At 39.1% G+C, this 27266-nt stretch overlaps 1 protein-coding gene across 1 annotated transcript in view; it reads left to right on the top strand.

Moving 5' to 3' along the window:
• COL11A1 (collagen type XI alpha 1 chain) overlaps positions 1-27266 on the top strand; it is a gene marked incomplete at its 5' end in the record, with an annotated part of 296431 nt that overhangs the window by 106606 nt on the left and 162559 nt on the right. The window contains 10 exons of the mRNA XM_081322302.1: positions 1879-1941; positions 5885-5926; positions 6898-6960; positions 9576-9650; positions 13802-13885; positions 15047-15103; positions 19871-19924; positions 21969-22022; positions 22165-22218; positions 26798-26851. Of these exons, the coding sequence (XP_081178428.1) occupies positions 1879-1941; positions 5885-5926; positions 6898-6960; positions 9576-9650; positions 13802-13885; positions 15047-15103; positions 19871-19924; positions 21969-22022; positions 22165-22218; positions 26798-26851 (600 nt within the window). The remainder of the gene's footprint in view (positions 1-1878; positions 1942-5884; positions 5927-6897; positions 6961-9575; positions 9651-13801; positions 13886-15046; positions 15104-19870; positions 19925-21968; positions 22023-22164; positions 22219-26797; positions 26852-27266) is intronic.

Raw genomic sequence — 27266 nt, 5'->3', positions numbered from 1 at the left:
AAAAAAGCAATAATAATGAATTAACAGTCAATAATGATTGATTTTGATAATTCCATAATTAGTATATTAATTTATATATTTCTTTGTTCTTCCCCTCTCCCAATAGTATTCAATCTTAAACAAATATAATTATTAATATTTTCAATGTATCAATGATTAAATATAGACATCTTTTCATATTTATACAGATAGTGGTAACATCTATGTATATCATTTTTTTAATCAGCTTATATTATTCTTATAAAAAAAACATCTCATTAGTTCACCATTCATCCTATTTTCGTGATATTTGTTTAAGCTTAATTTCCCCTTTATATTTAATCCATTCTTATCAGACATGATTTTCTCAATGCTAGTCATCTAAATATCCAAATTTTCCCATTTTAAGTACACCATCCCAATAATTTCATATTTCATGCATTATAAGAATACTGTACATCCTTTCCTGTTGTTTTTTTTTTATCCCCTCCTGGTTGGGACAGCCTTTACCAGGATAAATCTGATTAATTCATGTGATTTATAAGCTGCCCCTGTACAGATAGCCCCCTGACTTACAACCACTTGTTTAGTGAACATTCAAACTTACAATGGCCCTGGAAAAAGTAGCTTCTGACCTTTTTCACATTTACAACTATTGCAGCCTCCCCATGGTCTCATGATCAAAATATGGACACTTGGCAACTGGCACGTATTAATGACAGTTGCACTGTCCTGTGGTCATGTGATCACCATTTATAAACCTTCCCAGCTGGCTTCCAACACGCAAAGTCAATGGGGAGCCAGATTAGCTTAACAACCGGATGATTCACTTAACAGTTGCAGTGATTTGCTTAACAAAACTGTGACAAAAAAGGTCATAAAATGGAGTACAATTCACTTAACAACTGCCTTGCTTATCAATGGAAATTTTGGACACAGTTGTGCTTGTGAAGTGAGGGACCACCTGTGAATAAGTAAGACTCTGAGTAGACTTCTGCTCTCTCATTCACAAATGGCTGAATATACAATTTGTATTTATAAACCATTTGTGTTTATGACTGCTTAATCCCATGACTCCTTCAGTAAATAAACATAAACCTGTGCACACACACACACACACACACACACACACACACACACACAACCAGCCTGCCACAATATTTTTTGAATCTATAGAACAAAAATGTTAATAGTCACAAATTGAAAATCACAGATTAACTCTTAGAAAAGTAGTTTTCAGGATTCTTTTTTTAAAAAGAGAAAATATTGTTATCATAAGAGACCTTTGTAGTACAGACTGCACCTCCCCCGTTAATATTAATATGAAGGAAGTTAGCAAACAGGTACTACATAGAAAAGGACCACATTCAATGGATGTTTACATCAAAGCTGTTGATTTGGATGGATTCTGCTAAGCTATTTTGTTTATCAGTTTATTAACATGGGGAACTACTTTGTTGATCAATAAAGTAAATTGCATACTTTATATGCAGATATTCAAAGTGCTGTTCCAGGCAACTTCAGATAGGATTGAGTTTCTGCCAGTGCAGTCAAGGATGGATAGAATCTTGTATTGATATAAGGTAGCATATTAATTTTCCGTGGAATTTAGGAATTCACTTGCAGGTTAAGAACACATCAAAGTGTTCAGGCTTATGGCATGCTTCAGTTTTCAGTTTTGTGAAGATCTAATGCAAAACCAGTAAATTCTAAGAATCTCAGAAAGTTCTCAGAAACAAGCTATTTAAATGTTATTAAATATTATGGTTCTTCGCGCAGTCAGCCAGATGATCAGACTGAATTTGGCCTTTTTTTACTGCCCATCGAGTCCTTCCCAAGGACCTATTGTAGTTGTTCTTGTTACCTATACCCTTATATATTTGTGCATTGATTTGGTAGGTGAATGGCCATCATGTATATGGAGAAAAAGGACAGAAAGGAGAAGCAGCTGTCATTGAACCAGTGAGTATGCTATTTTATATATAATACATATAATAAAATGCTAATAAAATTTTATATATTATACAATATAAATATATAAGTAAGCATAACAACTAGGAGATATGACATGCAATTAAAAATATAGTAATGTTAAATCAGAAAAAAATATAAAATAATGAATAAATGAGTGACATTTGAAAAAACTAAAAGTATATCCAAAACATGTTAGCACAAGAGTAGTTCAATTTTTAATGTATTGTTAAATTTAAACATTTAAACCATTTATAGCTCCTTCTCAGTTTTAGTACAATATGTTACTTCATCACAATGATACTTATATACTATGCTTAGATCCTTAATATTATGTATGTATCGGGTTCTTTCTTTGGACCTGGATATGTCTCTCTTCGTTTCCTTTTGAGATTTTCTTTCTTTTTTCCCCTGGAAGTTTTATTTACTGTAGGTATTTAAAATGAGCTTGGTCTAACACTCCCAGTGCTCCTTCTCCTCCATTTACCAAAATAAGGGTTTTGTTTTGTTTTGTTTTTTTGTAAAAGACCATTGAGAGGAACTGCTTGACTGCCATCAGATTTTGAATCAGTGGGTTTGTATTTAAGGTTTGGATCTCCATTATTGCATTATTTTAAGGTATGTTTAAGAATGCCAATTCACCGTGGTGTGGCAGTGGTTAGAATGCAGTACTGCAGGCTACTTCTGCTGCCTGCTGGCTGCCTGCAATTTGGCAGTTCGATTCTCACTGGGTTCAAGGTTGACCCAGCCTTCTATCTTTCTGAGGACCCAGAATGTAGGGGGCAATCTGCTAACTCTGTAAACTGCTTAGAGAGGGCTGTCAAGCTCTGTGAAGCGATATATAAGTCTAAGTGCTATTGCTACACTCCCCCACACTCTTTGCCATAAATAGGCATTCCATGCTTCCAAACAAGTTGCAAGCTTCTCAGTTGTTTACTGTTCTCCTACCTTATCTTCTGTTCAAAAATAAATCTGGGAAAAGCGGGAAGCAGAATTATAGGGGCTTGATCATTATTCTGAATCATCTTTTGGGGGGAATGAATTTTATGTGAGTGGAAGATAAATGCTGTATTTTCCTGATCTGTGGGAGTTTTCTTCCAATTTGACACTGTTTTTCAATTTTAAAATGTCCCATTCCATCTTTTGTCAAAATTGCCACTTCTGGCAATATTTATTTTCACTATCTCCTTTAGGAGGAGCATAGTAATAGATATTGCTGCTAGCCTAGATAATGGCGGAATAAAAAAACATATCATCCAAAATTGAATCCACATCAATAATAGAGAATTTTTTTGTAAGAAAAAAAGTATTCCAGTGAATGTCTGTCTTCCCAAGTTGCTGTTTACCCTTCTGCTGTGCCATATGCAAGATACTTCTCTAAGAGGATGAGGAGACAATGCAAATACCCTTAGTAAGACAGTAAAATCATGAAGAACTTTTGAAATATCATAAAATATTTCAAAAGTAAAAAAGGACAGGGTTTTTATTTAACTTCTGTGAGATATATGCTGAAAAGTAGTGCTTATAATGGAACTACTACATGTGTTTCTTTTAAGAAGCAAAACCAACATATTTGATTAGGTTTCTATTTTGAATAAAGATAATATATGAGTAAAGTGTTTTCCCTTTGATACTTATATTACTGCATTTGCTAGTGTGTTGCTATTGTAAAAGATTTAAGAACTGGATGCATTTATAAACAAAAATTTATAGTATGTACAAATACAGGTGTCATTATTTAATAGTAGGTTTCCTTCTACAATTCATTTGTTTTTTTATATGAAAAGTTTTCCTTTCCCCAGTATTATGCAAAAATCAGATCTTTCTAATATAGTTCATCAACAGTTTGGCTCATCCATTGAGTGCTTGTCTGAGGTAACCACAAGATCACACTACTGAAAATCAGTGACAAACTGCCAATATGCAATGGTGATTTTTTTTGCATTCCTTGTAAAATAAGGATGAAAATATGGTACTCAGCCTTTGTTTCAGTTAGTGACCCATATTGCATACAAAACTCTAAATTTATCTGAAAAATAAACTGTAAAATTTGGCTGTGCCTCCTCCCTTGAAATCCTTGCCCCATTTAAAAAGAAAAAGCAGTTGGCTTCCACTGTTCAAAAAGACAGAGCTTATAATATTTCTTGGGAACCATATAATCAAAAATATACAAAAATATACAGTAGCATGTGAGGCTACTGGCAGACTTGCAACAAAGGCTGAACTTAACATGGTGATGATTTTCATGGATATTTTTATCTGCAGCGAGAACTAATTTCCTTTTAGAGCCTTTTTTTAACCAAAAGGCAACAAGACATTTAGAAACCACTCCATGAAGTAGGATTGGAGAGATCTTTTAATTGCCATGTAATTCAGATTGCCTAGGGTTACTCAAGAGGTCAGTTATGGGAGCTCTGCAATTATGCTGTCTCACCTGTATTTACTCTTTGAACCCCAGCCACAGAGACTGATAATTCTGAATTTGCTTTAGAATGTAATGCTGTAGTAAGTTGGCTAGAATCAAATAAATCAGAGTCCCAAATCATTTTTTTTATTTTAGTTCTTTTAGGACAACAAACCCAGACTGCTCATTCAACAAATCTAGATTTGTTGGGAATTTGGGGGCATTGAAGTTACAATTCACCTGGAACAAGCTAAACTGAGGAAGACTGCTCTTAATACAAAAATAATCCCTCCTTAAGAGCAGAAAATTGGCATTAAATCAATAGCATATGGGGGAATAGAGGGTAGCAGAGAGGTATGAAAAAATATAACACATGCAACATTGGCAGGGAATTCAATGACAAATTTGCAAATACTGAAATAGACTGAAGCTTTTAATGGTAAATAATAGATATAGACAATAATGGCCTGATATGGAACCACTATAAGGTAGAAAAGGTTAACAGACAGTGTTATATCTCGGGGATTGGATGCCTGTAGCTCTATCCAATAACACTCATGTTTTCCTTCCTTTTTGGAAAAAGAGTTTTAAAAAACTAAACTATGGTTTCAGAGTTCCCTCTTTCTAATATTCTGTGTTTTGGGGCCTGTGGGCATGCAAAACAATGAGACTTCAGGAAGTTCTTCTATAGACTTCTGAATAGATTGTTGTAGTTTTACCTTGAATTCCATCTGGTATTTTTATTTTGTTCTGTGATTGATACTGACCTCCTTTAATTATTCTTAATTAATCATTAATTAATCATTGTTTAATTATTTTCAATCATTATTATAGTACTTATTGGACTTTGGAGGACAATGAACCTTTTTTTTATTTTTCTTCAGACTATTCCCAACAGGAGGGAATAGCTTCTAGCATCATCCTTTGAAGCTGGGTGGCCTAGAGCAGAGGTCCCCAACCTTTTGAACACCAGGGACCAGTTCTGTGGAGAGAGGTTTTTCTGTGGACCGGAAGGGGCATGGCTTCATGTACTGCCTGCAACCCATGGATGGGGCTTTGCTTGTTTGCACAGACCCGTTTCTGGCATGCCACGGCCCGGTGCCAGTCCATAGAGGTTGGGGACCCATGGGCTAGGGCTTATTCCTCAGTTGTTGTAAGTTTTATTTTTCCAACCCAGTTAGAGAGATTTTAGGGAGCCCTATTGACCCTAAGTAGAAAAACCAAAGGGTGGCCCCTAGCAAGCTAAATGGTGGCAGCTGCATTACAAACATGCAACTCTGACAAGTAGGCAGAACTAGGATGAAGCCCGACCAGATCAAATATTAAATAGAAAGCCTAAGAACCCTAATTAACCTTTCCTGGACCACTGATTATTACAAAGTTAAACACAGGAAAAAAATGCAGCACAAAAAGTATTTCAAATTATGGTTCATTTTATGCCATTCATACTTCCTATAATAATGCTACTGTACATATTTTATATTTATACATTAAATACATAATATACAATACATTTCTCACCTTCCTTAGGGAATGCTTATTGAAGGACCTCCAGGACCTCCAGGACCGCCTGTAAGTTATATGCTTTCTAAATATAATTTAAATAAATTTAATAATACTATAAGGGACGCGGTGGCTCAGTGGGTTAGGACGCTGAGCTTGTTGATCAGAAGGTCGGCAGATTGGCGGGTCGAATCCCGAGTGCTGCGTAACAGAGTGCCTGTTACTCATCTCAGCTTCTGCCAACCTAGCAGTTCGAAAGCACGTAAAAATGCAAGTAGAAAAATAGGGACCACTACGGTGAGAAAATAACAGCGTTCTGTGTGCCTTTGGCGTCTAGTCATGCCGGCCACATGACCACGGAGACGTCCTCGGACAAGCGCTGGCTCTTTGGCTTTGAAACGGAGATGAGCACCGGCCCCTAGAGTTGGAAACGACTAGCACACATGTGCGGGGGAACCTTTAACTTTTTAATGATACTATTAACAAACATTGACATGTTTTTGCACTGACAATATAAGAGACAGCCTATTACTTTAATTGCTTCGCTGTGGGGGGAAAAGTTAACCGGATGTTTTGAGAAGATAAGAAAGCTGTACAGAATGGGAAGTGAAACTTCATATGTAAAACTAATTGGATAATGTGATTTATGATGTATAGATAAGGGTGGGAAATGTGTATGTTACAATGGGTTTGGGGGGAGGAGATTTCAGATTCTGGCATCCCTCCATGAGTGCCGATGCTTCCTTTCATTATTAAGGCTTTTTAGATAAACAATGCTTGAAATTTGTTTGAACTGTCTCATTTATCGGAACCATGACATAATGACTTCTTCAGGGAATCATACATATATAACATAAGTTTTCACTGAGTACAGATTGTTCCATTTGGAAATGGTGTTATTTACCTAGCTGTGTATTTTTGTTCCTGTTGGGCAACCATTATTAGCTTACATATCTTGCCAGTCCTTCATCAAAATTGCTACTAATCATTGTAGTAAAAGGTTATTTAGAATAACTGATATATATTGTCTTTATTTATAGGGTCTTATGGGCCCCTCTGGTATGCAAGGCCCCACTGGTCCACCCGGTGACCCCGGTGATAGGGTAAGTCTCTGTGGGTTGCAAATGAGCATCCCAAGAGTACAGATTGAATGGCTAGGAATGTAAACAGTTCTTAACAATGTACAAATGTTTTGTAATCTCTTACTGTAACTTACGGGAATACTCTTGTATTTTGCGAAACTGTTATATAAATAAAATATCTCTATTCTGATAATGAATTAAGGAGTTTTAGTTGATCTATTTCAGGTCAAATTTGACATTCTTCCAATGTGAAATAATAAGAGTTTTAGACATTCTTGGGATAATGTTAGATCCTTTTTGTCGCTGTGCAGATAGAATATGGAGGGCCTTGAGTCTAAAGGTCATCTAATCGAGTTAGTAGAGGAGATAGGATATCGTGAAGGCCTCAGATTCCCCATGTCTCCTGAATACAAGTCCACATTATTGGCTGTGTTCAAGGTGATGAAGGAAAATGTTATTGGTGGTGAAAATGAAAGTCAGAAGACAATCTCCATTATCTAGCTTTAATGGCTTGCACAAGTCGGACCAGCAGATGTCTTGTTATTTCTGGGTGACTTTTAGTGATAACAGGTGGATGAACTGGAAGTGTAGTTGGCTTTCTCTTTCTGTTTGTTTTGCTTGCTATTACATCTGAAGGATAACTGTTCACATCTCTTGAGATAAGAGATATCTGAGGTCTTGTTTTTAGTCTTCTGATACAATGGATTAGTACAGGTCAATCCATTTGCCCTTCCTGATTTCCCACTTAATCTTTAAATATTAACCAAAAATATTTTTAGCCTGGTAAATCTGTGCTAGTCTTGTTCCCATCATGTCCCTTCTTTGCTTTGTCTTCTGTGTGCAGTAACTGTGTTGCTGTATTTTTTAGATCTCCAATAACTGATACATTAAGTGCAGAGTTGCCTAGATCTGTGGATATTATCGGCATAAAACCACATGTGTAATGATGTTTTTGCAACAGTTTTTATGAGTCCACCCCCTTATCAAATGTAAAATTGGACTGAAATAACAGTATCAAAAGCAAGGCAGCTCAGACAATTCCTGCTTTGCAGCAACTAAAACCAATGGTGTGCAAACTGAACAAAGAATGCTGTATTAACTTACGATGCTTAAACATTTAGAAAGTTCTTGGAATCTTTTTCCTACAACCTCTTCAGATAAAGAAGAGATAAGCACTAGGTGACCTTATCCTAGATGTTGAATATGCACAGGAGATAAATCACTGTTAACCTCATATTTGCTATGCTGTTTCACACTATAGTTCTGCATTCTGAATGTATCTCTAGGAGTTGTATGTTGTTCTGGTATATGTATGTATTTGATGCTTATTCTTGCAAAGAAGATCCTAGCTGAGTTTATTTTCCTCTCAAAATTCCGTACTGTGCACAGGTAGTCTCCTTGATTTGCAGCAATTCACTTAGTGACTGAAGTTACAAGGGCATTGAGAAAAGTGACTTATGACCATTTTGCACACAACCATTGCAGCATCCCCATGTTCACGTGATTTACATTTGGATGCTTGACAACTGACTCACATTTATAATGGTTGCAGTGTTCCAGTGTCATATGATCCCATCTTGTAACCTTCTGACTAACAAAGTCAAAGGGGGAACCAGATTCACTTAACAGCTAAGTTATTAATTTAACAACTGCAGTGATTCACTTAACAAGTGAGGCAAGAAAAGTCATAAAACGGGGCAAAACTTACACTTAGCAACATAAATTTTGTGGTTGTAAATTGAGGACCACCTATAATCAGATTGAAGAGCTGTCTAACAATGTTGTGTGCAGCGCCAATGAAATAAATTTAAGATATGATGATGTATGTGCATGTAAATAGCAATTGAAGTAATTAGGAAAGCTTTTATTACACATGTGTGAGTATAATTTTTAATCTATACACTAGCATATACCTGCAATGCTGGTTTAATAATTTGAGGAATTAAAAAGTATCCTTAAAGCATAGGCATTTCAACATTTCCTTCATGAACATTAAAAAAAGAGACTAGTCACATGTTTGTAGTAATGATTTGCCAACTTCTAGGAAGCTATTCATAATTGTTGTGAGATGTTTTGCTCTTAAGCATATGTACGTTTTGTTCTTGTAAATTCGTAACTATTGAGAGATCTATTAGCATGCATTTTAACATAAAGATGTAAGAAATGCTTGAATGTAAACTTTCTTAATTTGCATCTCCTGAACCCAGATTTGAACCAGAACAGACATTAATAAATTTTGCCATATATTTCACAACTTTAAAACAAAACAAACATTATTTTAAAAGAAGGAAACACAAAAAATGCATATACTGTATTAGAACAAAATGTAGACAAAAACATGCTTATGTGTGGGAAAGCACTCACAAAATATACATTTTCCTGGAATCCACATATGAAATGAAGAGGAAAATGTGGACAGCAGTGTGTGTATTAAAAGAAACATGCACAAAAGTATGTATACACTACTGTGGAAGTTTTAATTAATAAACTACAGGAATGAGATGAAATGAACATAAGATGGGATTTCAGTCATTCTTCTTTTCAATTTGCAACTGTAGTAATTAAACATGCTTTAATATGTGTCTAATAAATGTATAATGTTTATATCATTTCCTGAATCTCTGTTTTGACCTTAGGGTCCACCAGGACGTGCTGGTCTTCCAGGGGCTGATGGCTTACCTGGACCCCCGGGTACCATGTTAATGTTACCAGTAAGTCTTACTTTGCTTTATAAATGTTACATTTTCAAGGGACAAAGAAGAATTTCAATGCAGTATGATCAACTATTAATATTTCTCTCAATAGATCATCTAGGTCCAGGTTGATGGAAAGCTCTTAGAAGTTAGACAATAGCAGTGACCAGTGAAAGAGCTCATTCCTGAAACGGGCTTATATCCAGTGATATGATGACATTATTGATGGAGCAGAGTGACATTTCACCCCAAGCTATACAATGGCCTGAAATTGTGCCTTTGAATGGGGCACAATTGAGGGAAATGGCCAGATTTCAGTGGCATAGTCTTAGGTTGCTGGAGAACCACAAAAGTGATGCTCACTCCTGAAATAACAGACAACAGAGCATTCCTAATGAAAATGGAACTGCATTTCTTCCACCATTCTAGACAAGTGTATATATCAAGTTTTGAAAGAACACTTTGTTTCTATTGTTCATATTAAAACAGGGATGGGCAGTCAATTTTCCCAAGGGGCCATATGAGAAACAAGAACTGTTGTAGAAGGCTGAACCAATGTAACCCAATTTGATATCCTCAGATTCTATCACCTCAACTCCTCAGGCTGCTGCAGGTGAGGGGCAAGCTCTGCACAAGTGCAGAAAAGTAATTTTTCCTCACCCTCCTGTGTGGAATGAGACAATTTGCCCCATCCATCGCACAATGGCCATCTCACAGCAGCCATCTCTCTACAGCCATCTCATCTTGGCCAACTTACCCCAATCATCTCATCCCAGCCAACTCAGTGCAGGATAATTCACCATGGCCAGCTTTCTGTGGGGCAACTTGCCACAGAAAATTTCATGTGGGATAACTCACGAGCATTAAATGTTATCCACTGCTGTTTCTTCGACATTATTTCCATTTTTGTTAATGGAAATAATGTCCAAGAAATAGTGGTGGATAACATTTATCACATTGGGTTATCCTGCATGGAGGTGTCCATGGCAAGTTGTCCCATGGCAAGTTGGCCATTGTGAATTGTCCCATGGTGAGTTGGCCGTGATGAGATGGCCATGGTGAGATGGCTGCGGTGAGATGGCTGTGGCAAATTGTTCTAGATCCTTCCTGCAGCTGCCAGCTGATTGAAGGAGCTTGTGGTGACTGCATGGAGCCAGATCTGACTTTGCTTCTTTTCTTGCCCCCTATGGCACACTTATTTACTTTTGATTTCTTCTTTATAATTGACCTCATGCAGGCTGGGCAGGGCCCAAAGAACTGGATATGACCTAGAGGCCATAAAATGCCCAGATCTGTGTTAAAACATGGTTTCAATAGGTCCATTGCCTGAACATATGAGACATACTAATTAAATAAATTTCTGAGTTCATCGGTGATTAGGTTTGTGACTTTAAATACAAAAGCAACTTCCCTTAGATTTAGATTTTATTAGATTTATATACCGCCCTTTCCCGAAGGACTCAGGGCGGTTTACAGGGCATTTTAAAATCACATCAATATAAAATACAAAGTTAAAAGAGAATTAAAAGATTAAATTATCCCTGAAAATAAAACCCCGGTTAAAATTCTCAGCCTGGGTCAGAGAGCTCAAAGAGCCAAGTCTTCAGGTCCCGGTGGAATGAGCGTAGGTCAGGGGCAGTCCTGAGCTCCACGGGCAGCTGGTTCCAGAGGGCAGGTGCACCCACAGAAAAGGCCCTCTCCCTGGGTGTTATCCGCCGGCAATCTTTTACCGGCGGCACCCTGAGAAGACCCTCCCTCTGCGAGCGCACTGGATGAAGGGAACTTGATGCTGGCAGGAGGTGTTCCCTCAAATATCCAGGACCCAAGCCATTTAGGGCTTTATAGGTCATCACCAGCACTTTGAATCTCACCCGGAGAGCAACCAGAAGCCAATGCAGCTCACGGAGTAGAGGTGTTACATGGGAGTATCGGGAGACCCCCATCACAACTCGCGCGGCCGCATTCTGCACCAGTTGTAGTCTCCGAATGGTCCTCAAGGGCAGCCCCATGTAGAGGGCATTGCAATAGTCTAAACGGGAGGTCACGAGCACATGAGTGACTGTGCGTAGGGCATCTCGGTCTAGGTAGGGTCGCAACTGGCGCACCAGGCAAACCTAGCCAAAAGCTCCCCTGGTTACGGTTCGTATATGATCTTCAAAATTGAGCCGTGAGTCCAGGAGGATGCCTATGTTGCGAGCCCTATCAACGAGGGATAACACCTCACCCCCCATCATTAAAGGTGGAATAGTTTGGTTAGCCTGAGATGCCAGTACGCAAAGCCACTCAGTCTTGGCAGGATTGAGACGAAGCCTGTTTCTTCCCATCCAGACCTGGACCGCCTCCAGGCAACGGGACATCACGGCAAGGGCATCGCTGGGTTGGTTCGGGGTGGAGAAAAAAAGTTGGGTATCATCAGCGTACTGATGATACCCCACCCCGAAACCACGAATGACCTCGCCCAGCGGCTTCATATAGATGTTGAACAGGAGGGGCGAGAGAACCGACCCCTGAGGGACTCCACAAGCAAGAGGCCTTGGGGTGGATCTTTGCCCTCCCGTCAACACCGACTGCGAGCGGCCCAGGAGATAGGAGGAGAACCACTGTAAAACGGTGCCTCCCACTCCCAACCCCCTGAGATGCTGCAGTAGGATACCATGGTCAATGGTATCGAAAGCCGCTGAGAGATCTAATAGGACTAGGACAGAGGAGCAACCCCTGTCCTGAGCCCGCCAGAGATCATTCACCAGCGCGACCAGTGCCGTCTCCGTGCTATGCCCGGGCCTGAAACCCGATTGGTACGGGTCCAGATAATCAGTTTCCTCCAGGAACAGAGGAAGCTGTTGTGCCACCACGCTCTCAACAACCTTCGCCAAAAAGCGAAGGTTGGAGACTGGACGATAGTTATTTAAAACAGCCAGGTCCAGGGCAGGCTTTTTGAGGAGTGGTCTCACCACTGCCTCCTTCAAGGCAGCGGGGAAGACACCCTCCTTCAAAGAAGCAGTTATTACTGCCTGGAACCAGTCTCGTGTCCCCTCCTGAGCCGCATAAACCAGCCAGGAGGGGCATGGATCCAACAAACAAGTGGTGGAGTTCAGCCTCCCCATGATCCTGTCCACATCATCAGGGGAAACAGGATCAAACTCAGTCCAGATAACATGCTCAAGACCTTCCGATTCCTCCACGTCAGAGTCCACCCAGTCAGAGTCCAAACCGGCCCGGATCTGAGCAATTTTGTCCGTCAGATGATGACTAAACTCCTCGGCCCGTCCCTGTAAGGGATCCTCCCTCATCTCCTGGTTAAGAAGGGAGCGAGTCACCCTAAACAAGGCGGCCGGGCGATTATCTGCGGATGCGATGAGGGCGGCGAAGTAGTTAGCCCTCGCCGTCCTCATCGCAGCAAGATAAGACCTTATAAGACCTTGAGGATGGTAGTGTTAACATACCTAGGAGTGAACCAAATTCCAGTTGAACATTTAGACAGGCCCAGCCAGAAGGGCTGACATGTTCTAAAATTTAACTTTCCTGCACCAGTAATGGAGGAGAGGAAACTAATATTTCTTAGGCCTAAATCCTTATCAAGAGGGACTTCTTCATGTGAAAAATGACCTGGGTTTGCTGGATCTCTAATTAAAAGCAACAAAGTTGTGGTGAGCTACAGTTCCCAGTACTTTTTGCATTGAAAACATCTTCTTGATAATTTTTAAGGCAGAACTGGAGATTAAGCAGCAAGACAAAGAAAGCTTGGGCTGCAGTGATTCATTAATTCTCACCAAAAGCATGGGTAGCTTTACAACTTGGAATGATGCCATATTAAAATGATCCAATTCAAATCTTATTGAAACAGTGAGATGGGCAGTGTATAATGCAATAATAAATAAATAAAATTTTGCCCAAATTACTTTGTTTAAGGTTAACACATTCCGAATGGGAGATAACCTTTGTCACTAGCAGGAATGCTGTTTTTTAAGTAATGATTAATTTTTTAAAAATAAAAAATAAAATTTGTGATAGTTTATACAACCTAAAACTACCTGTATAAAACACCACTACATCAAAGGAAGGTTCCTAAAGATTTTAATGGAAAATATTTCATTAATGAGTGAATAGAATTAATGAATTTTTCATTTTGACTAAAAAAATAAAAAAAAACATTCTTTGCTTCTGTACAGTTCCGCTTTAGTGGAGGTGGTGAGAAGGGCCCAGCAATCTCACCTCAGGAAGCTCAGGCTCAAGCTATTCTTCAGCAAGCCAGGGTAAGTGGCATGCAGACCAAAGCGAAGTTGGAAAACCTTGCCCCTCCAGCCCACCCCTTTTCATGGGCTCTGTTTCTCATTCATCAAAACATGCTGTGATCTGCCTTCTGACATGAGTGGAACCAGAATTGAAAATGGGTAGAGCTACAGCAGAAGTGATTAGATGTGGAAACTGCATTGAGGTCTGCTCTCTGGCCTTTCCTGCTCCTGCTATATTGGTGGGAAAATGTCAGCCCCATTAGATAATCCAGACAAGGACCAATTCTGCAGAGATTGACTATAGTATAGGTTGTAGGAGATGACTGGGCTGAGCCTGAGGGAGGGGTCAAACACATTATAAGTCATGAGTCCCTGCGTGCCCATAAGAGATCTAAGTCCAGCCCACCTTGAATTCCTCTTTTATCTCCCATGCATTTCCCTTGATCGCTAGTTGGTAAGATACTGGCAGAGAGCTTAAGCTAGCAATTAATCTCATTTATTTGTATTTGAACTGTCAGAATCTTCTGATTTCCCCAGCACTTGACACAGGTAGTTCTTGACTTATGACTGGTAGCTTAGTGACCATTTAAAATTACAGTGAACCTACTTAAAGGGGGGTACTTACAACCTGGATTCAAAATTCTGACAATCAGCCTTCCCTGCCACAGTCACCTGACTGTACTTCAGGTGCTTGGCAATTGGACCACGTTTACAGCTGTTTTCAGCATCCCGTGGGCCGTTTTGTCAAAATCCATCCTTCCAGTTTTTGGCCCATAGTTAGCCATATGTTCCCTTAAGACTACAGTGTTTGCTTAACAACCCCACCACAAAAAAGATTGTAAAATCGGATCAGTCACATAAGTGACCTGATTTATGACCATTGTGTGTTACAGCTATGATACGCAGATAATAATAATATCTTACTCAGTTTTGTAAAATGAACATTGTCTCTTATTTTAATAGAATCCAAGAGCTACTAAAATTAACTTTTGGGGTTTTATCTGTATCATGCCAGAGTCATGATGCTTCACGATCTTTCCTCATAAAAGGTAGCAAGGCTAAAAAAAATGTTTACATTTCAGCAAATAGCTAATTATCAATGGCAATTGTCATATTTGTTGGAGGTTATGAGTACTTTAGCAAGTGATTCATGTTAAATATTTATTTTTGTTTACATTATAGATTGCAATGAGGGGCCCCCCTGGTCCAATGGGACTTACTGGAAGACCTGGTCCTGTGGTATGCAAAAACTGGTTATCCAAAGTTGTGATTCATAAATGATTTATCTCAGTTGCAATGCCATTTAATTGGCTGGGATTTTAATAAGAATGACTTATTAGTGTATCTCTCCAGGAGCTGTCCCTAGCATTAAGTTTAGGGACAGCCAATCTTTTAGAAGCTAGAAAGCACAGTACAAAACAAAATTAGGCAGTGTAATAGAATGTAATCATGCAACAATATTACATGAGTGAATGGAGCTAGGATTTTCAATCGTGCATGGGTTGGTTTGTATTTTGCTTTTAAAAATTATTATTGGCTGTTCTGATGGTTTAGATGTCCTTTATATTTGCTTTCCACTGAAATTTGTTTGGAAATCACTCTTCTGTTGTTCAGTGTTTTGCAAATGAATTTGGGGAGCATAACTTATGGGGATTTTGAAATTATGTGACAGAAGTTTATACACTCTCTGAGCTGCTCAGCTTTATATTAAGCAGAATGAAATGTCTGCCTGAGGCAACAGATACTAAGAAGTTGCCAAATGCTAAAAGACAAAACTGGACATTTCTGCATACGCCTAAATTAACCTCCATCCCTAGGTTGCAATAAAGGGTGTGGTCCCATAATCAAGGCTGAAATGAGGTTCAGCTGCAAGACTACGGAGTTTCCATATGGTCCTTTACTGGAATCCAGCATACTCTGGCCCAGCCACAGACTCTCTTGATAAAATTAAATAAATGTTTTATTTGATGGTTAACATATTTCTCAATTTCCTCCCTCCCGTCTCAATTATTTAAGTTAGTTTAATATACAGGATTTAATGAGGAGAATACTGGAGATTCTGATTTCAGCATGGAGTTTAAAATGGCCAACAGAATGTCCCAGTTGCCTAGTCTGGATAACAAGCAGAGCAAAATTGCAGACCTCTATATTATAGACTCACTGGATAGAGATTTGACATTTGCCAGCATTTTAAATGTTTAAATGACAAAAGCAGAACACTAGCTCTGCAGTTGTTAAATTACCTGGGCAATTTTCCTCTAATGATGGTTTCCTATTTTACGAAACGGATACTCTGTTGACAGAGATAATCAAAATGATTCATTTAAATGCTGCAGTTAAGCAGTTACTATCTCTTCCCAAGCTATCCAAGGGTATTTACAACAATATAAAATGATACTTATTACAGCCCAGATTACAGACTTTGCATAAACCTAGTGGTCTCCTGAGGAACCTCAGTAATTACACCAAGGTAGAAAAACACTTAGACATAAAGGTCAAGAGGAAGTATGCCATTCAGAATGAAAGGATATATTTAGTGTCTAATGTAGTGTTCTGTTTCCCTGATTTGCAAAAGCAGGCTAACCAGCACAGTTGTCTTAGGGGCTGTGAGAAGTTGTAGTCATATCTGTGTCCAATGTTCCTGCTTGATTCTGATAAAACTGCTGATAATCTGTATTGACTGTAACCATCCTGCTCAAGTTGAAGGTAGCTGAAGTCAACAGAGCCACCTTCTCCACCTCTGTATCTGTATTTCATCTCTCTCTCTCTCACACACACACATTTCCAAGGCTTCAAGTTCTTTTTTTTTTCTTTTTTTTTATTGAAAAGTTTTAAAATACATTTTATCTTTAACAATCCCTCCCCCTCCCCAAGGCTTCAAGTTCTTGCTCTGGTAGCCTAGATCTCCTGTAAATATCCATATTTTGCTTATGGAGATCAGAAAGCTGCTGATGCCTAAAGAGAGCTTCCTTATTGGGAAACTGACTTCTACACAACAAACATGCTAACTTTTTCCGATCTGTTAACTTTTCTTCCTCATTCTCCAATCTCTCCAAGAAACCTTCCTCATTCTTTTTGGAAGAAAAATGATAGCTGTTCTTTAGCCCAGAATTCTTTACATGTTCTGGACTGTCCCAGTTGCCTTAATTCCCAAAGGTGAATTGGTGAATATATGGCTGTTGTCTGACATGGCCAAGAAACATCAGACTTCCGGGCATGTGCTACTGAAAATATATTGTAAACGTGACCTGTTTTTGTCAGCTGTGCAGGTAGAAGGATTAGTACAATGAAAATCTGAATCCTTTGGGTAGGGGCATTGCTGTTTATAGCTGAGGAAATAGAGAGTTACATTCTTTGTATTTAACAAAAAAAAGTTTTGTTATGGCATCAAGCAATGCTGGAGGTGCCTCAAAGATATATGAGTAATCTGACAACTCTGTAGTGCACGGGTATCACACTCAATCGCACCACATGATGTATTGTGACGTATCGCAATGGTTTTTGCCTTTGCAGAGCCGGGAGGGGGGGCATGGCCTGTGCATGACTCATCCGTCCTGTGGTCTGCCAATTTGACCCCCTTGCTGTAGTGGGAATTATATTTTAAAATGTGCTGCAGTTTTCTTGATTAAAAAAAAGGCAAAACTTTTTTTTTGTTTTGTCCATGAAAACAAGCCCACTTCTAAATATTTTTACAATTCTCTCACTGCAAAATTAACATATATTTGCAAACTTGTGAAAGACAGAAAGCTTTGTAAAGGTATTGACCTTTTTGACAGTAGTGGTGTTGGGAAATATTTACCCTGTTGATTAAATCAAGTAGAGACTTTACAGTGTGGACCTCAAAGAATCTTTCTCACGGTCTCTAGTCCCAAGCTCCTTGTTCCACTCTAAACAACTGATTTTTCTACTGATCAAGACTTCAGAAAGGGTATCTTAAAATTCTTTTCTTCCTGGAGTGAAGAAGATGTAGAAAATGGAGGTGGGTCAGTTTGTAGAATATTTAATAGGTGGAAAGTTATGATCTGCAATAGAGGAGATACCTTATTTTGGAATATATCCTGCTTGACCAACTCTTGCATTTTCTCATGCAAGAGTCTGTCAGTAGTGAAATGAAAACTATTTTTCAAAATGAAGTAGTAGTAACAGTAGTAGTAGTAGTAGTAGTAGTAGTAGTAGTAGTGAGTGGAAGGGATATGTCAACAATTAATTGCCTGCAAGGCTCTCACAGTAAGCACCTGTAATATTCTCTTGTTTACAAGCAAAGCAAAGTCCCAATAGTAGGATGTTTTAGAAATCCCCAAATCTAATTCATTTTAAAATCCCCAACCAAAAAATTCTGGGATCTGGGTGATGTGGGATTGGGTTCCTCTATTTTTTTATTTAGTGTATGCTCAGCACAGCTAGTCTGGAAAGTATAGCGTTATTTGTTAATTTACAGGCTACCATCCACTAGCAGAATATTTTAAAGCCAATAAATGAAAAGTGAAAGCAGGGAAGGCCTGCCAAAGCACCTGTCATAGATAAAACAGAGAAGAGGAATGGGAGAGGCACAGATAAGAAGGGAGGAATTGGAGCGAATGCAAAGGGATCTTTATACAAAGACCACTTATTATGTTCCCAACTGTAATTCTGCAAGAAAAAAAAGTACTACCCTTCTCTAGGGAAGTATAAGAAGAATAAAATGAAACATTGTGGTTAACTGTTCCCCAACTGCATAGTTTTGATTCATATCCTTTGGCCCAGATAACTCTACAATTAGCCCACTCTAGCCTCTGTGATTTGTAGAAAAGGAAGTTATAAAGCTGGTCCTTCTGCTCCCATTCAATGCTCCCTTGCCAGGTTATCGGAATGACTTTGAGGATGGCTGCAAACGGAGCTGACAGCCATAAGTAATTGATGTCTGAAGGTGTCTTGCTTCTGAAGAGCCAGTCTAACATCTGTCACTAAAAAGGATCCTAATATTTTACTGCTCCTGTCATTGTTTATCTCCTGTTTTCAGTATATTTGGAATGAGATAATAGCCAGTTTGCAGACAAGCGATATGACTGTATTGGAAAAGTTCTCACTTTTTCCTTGTCATTTTTTAACATTTGTGTACTGGCCAAAGTCCCCTATGATAGATAAATACACAGGCAGGCAGAGAGATCTGCCTTCTCCAAGAGAGAAGAAAATCTCACTAAGACTTTTTTTTTAAAAAAAGGAAGAACAAACAGGATAGTGTTCTTACCAGTACCGAGAGTTTCCCATTGGTGCTGTCCTGGAAAATGGAATATTTTTTTTGCTATGCAGAATCATATTACTTCAGTCCTGGCAGGAAATGCTGCACATATTTTCACCAATAGGGTTGGAGGGGTTGTTTTGATATTGATGACAGGATTTTGTATCATGCTGTCCACTCCCTTTCTTGTTAATTTCCCAGGGATGATGGGATTCTCAGGTATCTAACTTGAAGTCTAGAGGAGTGAAACTGAATAATGTCAGGATTCTTCCACAGAGTCACCACTGTCATTCTCTAAATCTTCATAGCTATCCTTACAATGGTCCATAATTGTCCTTACACCAGTCTTGAGAACTCAAAAATCAGCTTGTACCATACTCGTGTTGTTGGTGTGGTGGAGAAACCTTGAAACACGCTTATAACTGGAAGAAAGTGAACAATGGCCTGCAAGCTACACAGCTCCAGCACTGCAAATGGAAAATAGAGGTTGACCATAATTGCTTATCAGTGTGAGATTATAGGGGTGTGAACCCAGATTGGTGACAAAATGAATGTAGAAATGCCCTCAATTTATTATTGAGACTAGAAGTGGGTTGACCAGCATTTTTAAAGATATTTATTCTCGGACAGTAAATCTTAAATTTAAGATGATGGCTGGAAAGCAATAAATAAAATTATGAACCACAGAATCATAATCAGCAATACAAAAGTGTTTATTTTTCTGTGTCAAAATGTGAGTCAGATTGAACTACAACAGTATGCTCTTGGGCGTTTTTCCTTGGGTGCAGGGAAGTCCTGGTGAATCCGGTATCAAAGGTGACGGTGGAGATCCAGGACCTCAGGTAAGAGTCTATCAGCAACAAAGAAACAAATGCAAATTGTGGATTTGTAATGGGGTCCCTCAGTTTTAATCCCAGGATGCTACTGCAGTGGTCCCTGTAATTGAGAGAATTGTTTTATAAGGCAATTTGACTTTAAATCCAGGTATAATCTGATACCAACAGCATCACGTCATTCAATCCACCACCTACATGTGAGGACTTACTTTGAAACCATATGGCTTCAAGCATCCAACTTAATTGTTTTTGTATTTCTTCATTCTTGTTTTTGCCCTAACATTGAGTATGTACAATAATTTAGTTGGATAAACATAAACTCAGTTTTAATGCCCCCCCACAACAGACCAACAAAGCTTTTGATTTGTTTTGTTTTGTTTACCTGGTATGTATTGGTAACAATAATATTTCCTGTTTATGGAAATTATGTTTCCAAAGAACTAATGATTTATGTTTTTGTCCCCCCCCCCGCTTCGTACAAATGTTCCTTCCCTTACTGAATACTATTCTAATTTGTACCTTTTAGTAGTTTATTTTTCATCTTTCCCCCATAAAAATACAAATTGGATCCAGGTATTTTGGTGTTGCCTGTGATTTTGTCCCCTGTGTTCCTGTTTTATGGATCTAATAATATTTTTGCAAATCTTCTTGCTTGCTCAGAACATTTTTCCATAATTGCAGACATGGAATACATTTTCTGGATGTAAAAAGGTTAAAATAGGTTGTACATTCCTACTAGAAAAATGCATTGTAAACAACTTAGACATCTGGTCACATAGGAAGAGTTATAGAAACATAGTCAACAGTATATCAAGTATTTATAGCAGTGTTTCTCAAACTTAACAACTTTAAGATCTGTGGACTTTTAAGTCCCAGACACCCATGCTGACTAGGGAATTCTGGGAGTTGATGTTCACATATCCTAAAGTTGACAAAATTGAGAAACAGTGATTTATAGTACAGATATAGGAGATTTAATTTTCTAAAAAATAACTTACTAGCATTTGAAAAAAATCTTCAAGAATTAATGTCCTTTTTAAAAAAAGTAAATGTGATAGAAAATGAATCCGACAAACTTGTCCACTCTTTCAAAAGCTACAGCTGAATATATAAAGAAGGAAACCTTGTTTAAAATATTAAACGTCAACAACTCAGCAAAGACTTTGATTTAAAATCTGTGATTCCATGAAAGAAGAGAGAATGAGAGATTTATGCCTAGAGAGACACAAATCTGGAGAGACACAATGTAGGATCTAATCAATCCATATGGGATAGATTTCTTAATCCACAGTTTAGAAGTGTCTGCTTTTTCCTCCTTAGTAAGAACTTATTTTGTACACTTTAAAGAACAGTATTTTATGGGTGTTCAAGCCTATGAAAAAGCCTTTCTTTTTAATCCCTTTCAAGTGGATAAAAATACTGGAAGAATTTTGCAAACTGGTTATTCTTCCAATAGAAGAGAATAGATGTAATTCAAAATGGAATGATGGGATTCTTGGTGCTTTCAGAAATGTTGATCTTACCTAGTTGGATAATGAAACATCTGCAACAAAGAACCAAGATCAGAGAGAACAAAGAATTCCATTATTCTTTGTTTTGCTTGAAATGAATACATTTTCATTGGTCTCTTAGTTGACATCAATTAAACACTTTAATTTGAGGTGGATTAATTAGTTTGAGAAGAGCTGTGGTGATGCAGTGGTTAGAATGCAATACTGCAGGCTACTTCTGCTGACTGCCGGCTGCCAGCAGTTCAGCAGTTCAAGTCTCACAAGGCTCAAGGTTGACTCAGCCTTCCATCCTTCTGAGGTTGGTAAAATGAGGACCCAGATTGTTGGGGGCAATAGACTGACTCTGTAAACTGCTTAGAGAGGGCTGTAAAGCACTGTGAAGCGGTATATAAATCTAAGTGCTATTGAGGTAGATTATAATGAAGCAGAATCTCCTTGTGATTTCCTTGATGCAGTGTACCAGTAGTAGAAGCAGTCTCTCTCTCTCTCTCTCTTCCTGTGTATGTAGCATGTGCACTTACATATGCATATACTTTCAGGGTCCTCGAGGTGTTCAAGGTCCACCTGGTCTGCCTGGAAAATCTGGTAAAAGAGTAAGTTTTGATGGTTTAAAGTTGTCATTTTGATAAAAAAGATACTTCTAGAATTACTGGATGTGATGAGGTTTTTTGTTTTTTTGAAATGTGATATATGTGCCTCGCCTACCAAAACAGACATCTTTTTTTCCCTCCATAGGGTCGTCCTGGTGCAGATGGAGCAAGAGGAATACCAGGAGAGACAGGTTCTAAGGTTAGTAATTATGGATTTTGATTATCTGGAGGCTGTTGTAATGTCCAGATACCTGTTAGGAACCAGACGTCTCCTTTTGTACCATTACATGATTGAATCTGATTGACTTTGCAGAGTGGAGTAAAGAATTATGTATGAAATAGAAGTACTGTAGCTCTAGTAACACGCTTGTTGCTGCATTTTTGCAGACAGTAGTGCACCTTCATGACTAGCAGGCCTTAACAAATAGAGGAAACCAGGTCACCTTTAGAGAAAACCCTTGGGTGGGATATGGCTTTTCTATGATGCCATTAGTTCATTGCAGTATATCAGAAACAAAGCCACTTCATGGTATACTTTCCTTCTGAATGAATGAATGTCTGGAAGTGAAATGAGAAGTTTTTTGGTAATCTGAGCAGAAGCTCCTCCAAGTCTTCAAACCAAAAGGGGGAAGATGTTTAGAAGTCTTTTGATCTAAAGAAAAGGAAAAAAAAACTTCTTGCTGAAGTGTACTTTTCCTGAATTAGAAAATTTTATCCTAAACCAGGAAAATGTTCTTTATCTTTCCAAATAGGTTTTAGAAATAACATCCTAAGAATAATTATTTGTTGCAATTCCAAGCAACATTCAGTTTTAGGGCAAAACTATCCATCAATAAAATAGATGCTATTCTCCAAAGCACCTGAAAGCAGGACAAGAAGCAACGGATGGAAACTAGTCAAGGAGAGAAGCAACCTAGAACTAAGGAGAAACTTCCTGACAGTGAAAACAATTAGCCAGTGGAACAACCTGCCTCCAGAAGTGGTGAATGCTCCAACACTGGAAGTTTTTAAGAAGAGACTGGCCAGCCATTTGTCTGAAATGGTATAGGGTTTCCTGCCTGAGCAGGGGTTTGGACTAGATGACCTCCAAGGTCCCTTCCAACTTCTTCTTCTTCTTCTTCTTCTTCTTCTTCTTCTTCTTCTTCTTCTTCTTCTTCTTCTTCTTCTTCTTCTTCTTCTTCTTCTTCTTCTTCTTCTTATTATTATTATTATTATTATTATTATTATTATTATTATTATTATTATTATTATTATCATTATTATCATTATTATTATTATTATTATTATTATTATTATTATTATTATTATTATTATTAAGATGTATAGTAGAATTCACTTATCAAGACTATTATAAAATGTGAGAATGAACTGCTCACACTGTTATAAAGAACAGTGGAATTGGGTATGTCTAGTTCAATGAAGAGAAGGATGAGGGGTGACGTGATAGCAGTGTTCCAATATCTCAGGCGTTGCCACAAAGAAAAGGGAGTCAAGCTATTCTCCAAAGCAGGCAGGACAAAAAGCAACAGATGGAAACTAACCAAAGAGAGAAGCAACCTAGAACTAAGGAGAAACTTCCTGACAGTTAGAACAATTAATCAATGGAACAACCTGCCTCCAGAAGTGGTGAATGCTCCAACATTGGAAGTTTTTAAGAAGAGACTGGACAGCCATTTGTCTGAAATGGTATAGGGTTTCTTGTTTGAGCAAGGGGTTGGACTAGATGACCTCCAAGGTCCCTTCCAACTTTTTATTATTGATCATCGCACAGGCAGCCAGATGTTCAGACTGGATTTGGCATTTTTATCTGCCTATCGAGTCCTTACCAAGGACCTGGGATAGGCAGATGTGGATGTTTGATATTATTACAGATATTGTCGCAGTATGGAAGCAGTTGCTAGTAAGGCTACCTTTTGCAATTGACTAATGGTGAATTTGTCAATGCCAATGGTGTTCAAGTGGTGCTCCAGTTGTTTTGGGATTGCACCCAAGGCGCCTATTACTATTGGTACTACCCTTGCTTGCCTTTGCCACAGTCTTTCTATTTCTATTTGTAGGTTTTTGTATTTTGTTATCTTCTCCAGTTCTTTCTCGTCTATTCTGCTGTCTCCAGGCACTGCCATGTCCATTATCCAGACTTTTTTGTCTTTCTTATCGACAGTTGTTAAGTCCAGAATGTTATGTTGCAGGTGCTTGTCTGTTTGAATTCTGAAGTTCCAGAGCAGTTTAACTTTATCATTTTCTATGACTTTCTCTATTTTATGATCCCACCAGTTCTTGCTTACAGGCAAATGATATTTCTTCCAGATCTTCCAATACACCATTGTTGCTACTTTATCATGCCGCTGCTTGTAGTCAGTCTGTGCGATCTTCTCGCAGCAGCTTACCAGGTGGTCCACTGTTTCTTCAGCTTCATTTCATAGGCAGCACTTACTCTCTGTTGCTGTCTTTTCAATTTTGACTTTGTATGCATTTGTCTCAAGGCTTGGTCTTGTGCAGCCAGAATTAGTCCCTCAGTCTCTTTCTTCAATTTTCCTGCTCTTAGGCATTGCCAGGTCTTGTTATTATCTGCTTTCCCAGCTATTTTTTTAATGTACTGGCCATGTAGTGCTTTGTCTTTCCATGCCTCTATTCTGTTTGTCAGAGTCCTTACCAGCCCTGGTTCCACCAATGATAAATGATGGTGAACAAGGTAGCTGGCTAGGCAGGAATGTTCTGACCAGTCTTTATTGATGGCAATTAACAGCAAATAAAGTCAGCACTGGGAATGACTTGCTCCCAGTGCCTTATATACAGGCAATCCCCTTAGCTCCACCCCCCATCCAACTAGCCAGCATCTGGTGTCCATCCCTAAAACCGGCATAGCTGGCCTCCGCCTCCCCCCTCCAGCGTTGTCTCCAGCAGTCCAGCATGCAGCCAGGAGCCTCAGCTGTTGGGCAGCCAGAGAGAGAGCAGTCAGCATGCAGCCAGGAGCCTCAGCTGCTTGGAGGTCAGGCAGAGGGATTCCCAGGCAAAGGGGAATTCCCTTCCCTTTTCCTTCCCTGAAATGGCAAGCCCATAGGGCTTGACAGGTGGCCCCTCTACCAGGGCTCCACCTGGAAAATAAGGAGACACATATGATTAATCACCCACTGTGGCAGATAGTTAAGCTAACCCCCCCTTCCCGGCTTCCTGGGATGCTGTTGGTGGAACCTCCTCACCAGTCGAGGAGCCTGAACATCTTGCTACCCCCACCCATGAGGCCTCTGTGATAGGGTATCCCTTCCACCGCACCAGGTACTGCAACTGGCCTTGCCAGAGCTGGGAGTCCAGTATCTCCTGCGCCTCATAATGGTCCCCTGTAACGGGCCCCGGGGCTTTTGTTACAGGCCTCAAGGGGGTCCCCTCTACCGATTTCAGCAGGCTGGAATGGAAGACTGGATGTATCTTCCCCAGGAACCGGGGTAGCTGTAGCCGAACGGCTACTGGGTTGATGATCTTTGTGATTCGGAATGGCCCTAGGTATTTCGGTCCCAGCTTTTTGCATGGCACCCTCAAGCGGAGGTACATGGTTGATAAATATACCATGTCCCCCACCTGAAAAGGTTTTTGGACCGTCCTTTTCTTGTCTGCCTGCACCTTTGCGGCCTCCTCCGCTTGTACTAAGGCCCTCTTCACGTCCCCCCAAACCCCCCTAATGTGGGCTATCCAGTCCTGGGGTTGACAGGGGGAGGGGTCCTGCTGCGAACACTCGGGGATCGGAATGAAGTCCAGATCATGTACCACCCGGAAGGGGGTAAAACCAGTACTGCTATGCACTGCATTATTGTATGCCACTTCTGTGAATGGTAAAATGTCAGCCCAGTCATTCTGCTGATAGGAGACATAGCACCGTAGAAATCGCTCCACCATCGCGTTGGCCCATTCTGCTGCCCCGTTGGTACTGGGGTGGTATGCCAAGCTGAGTCCCTTAGATGACCCGATGGAACGGATGAACTCACGCCAGAAGTGGGCTGTAAATTGCACCCCCATCATTTGGTCTTTTTTGTAGGCCAGTTTGGTCTTTCCAGTAGTCAGTAAGCCTTCCTGATATACTAATTTCAGTGTATCTTCATCATTGTCCTTCAGATATTCTTCCAAAGCCATTTTTTCTTCTTCAACCATCTGATATATTTTTCTGGTCTTCCTATCCATTGCTTTTAGTTCTGCTTGAGTCCAGTCGACTATTCCAGCTGTGTATCTAATGACTGGAATTACCCAGGTGTTGATTGCCTTCATGATATTTCCTCCATTGAGTTTGGACTTTAAGCTATTCTTCACTTTCTTGATTTATTCACCTCCAATCTTTTTCTTGACTTCAGCGTGCTTGATGTTGTCAGCTTGAAGGATACCCAAGTATTTGTGGTAATCTTCCTCATCCAGACTTTTAATGTTATTTTCGTGGGGCATCTTGATTCTTCAGTTTTCACTATTTTTCCTTGTTTGAGAGTAAGTGTGGCACATTTGTCCAAGCCAAACTCCATTGCAATATCTTGGCTATATATACGGACAGTGTTCAGCAGCAATTCTATTTCAGATGATGTTTTTCCATACAGCTTCAAATCATCCATGTAAAGCAGGTGGGATATTATTATTATTATTATTATTATTATTATTATTATTATTATTATTGTTGTTGTTGTTGTTGTTGTTGTTGTTGTTGTTATTATTATTATTATTATTATTATTATTATTATTATTATTATTATTATTATTATTATTATTATTATCCTAATTCTTATTATTGTTACTCCTATTAGGGTGACAGAGGTTTTGATGGGCTTCCTGGCCTACCAGGTGAAAAAGGACACAGGGTAAGAAAAATATGCGTGTTTATCTAAAAATGTGAATACATTAAAACTACATCTGGAATTGTCCAAAACAATTGTGATATTTTCCAGACCCTGCGATTTCAATATGTTTGAATGTCCTACATATGTTTATTCAGACTTAATTCCCATTGAGTTCAGTGAAATGTATGTCCAGATATGGGAGGGAAATCAAACAGATAGTAAAATAATATGTATGCGATGTAGACTTTGAATATCTCCACAGGTTTTCATTAGCCAGATTGAAATATATCTTCACTGAAGTCAGTTATATTGCTGTAGATTAAAGTGGTAGCTCAGATCGGAAGTTTTCAAACTTTTTAAGAACTTGTTAGCTGAAGGGGGGGAAAAACCCAGAATCCTTGGTCATGAGGCAGAACTCGAGTAATAGAAAAAAAGT

The sequence above is a fragment of the Vipera berus genome (genome assembly GCF_964194415.1).
Source record: "Vipera berus genome assembly, chromosome: 3".
Classification (NCBI taxonomy): Eukaryota; Metazoa; Chordata; class Lepidosauria; order Squamata; family Viperidae; genus Vipera; species Vipera berus.
The sequence above is the reverse complement of the archived record's forward strand: the minus strand, read 5'-3'. Positions and strand labels throughout refer to the sequence as shown.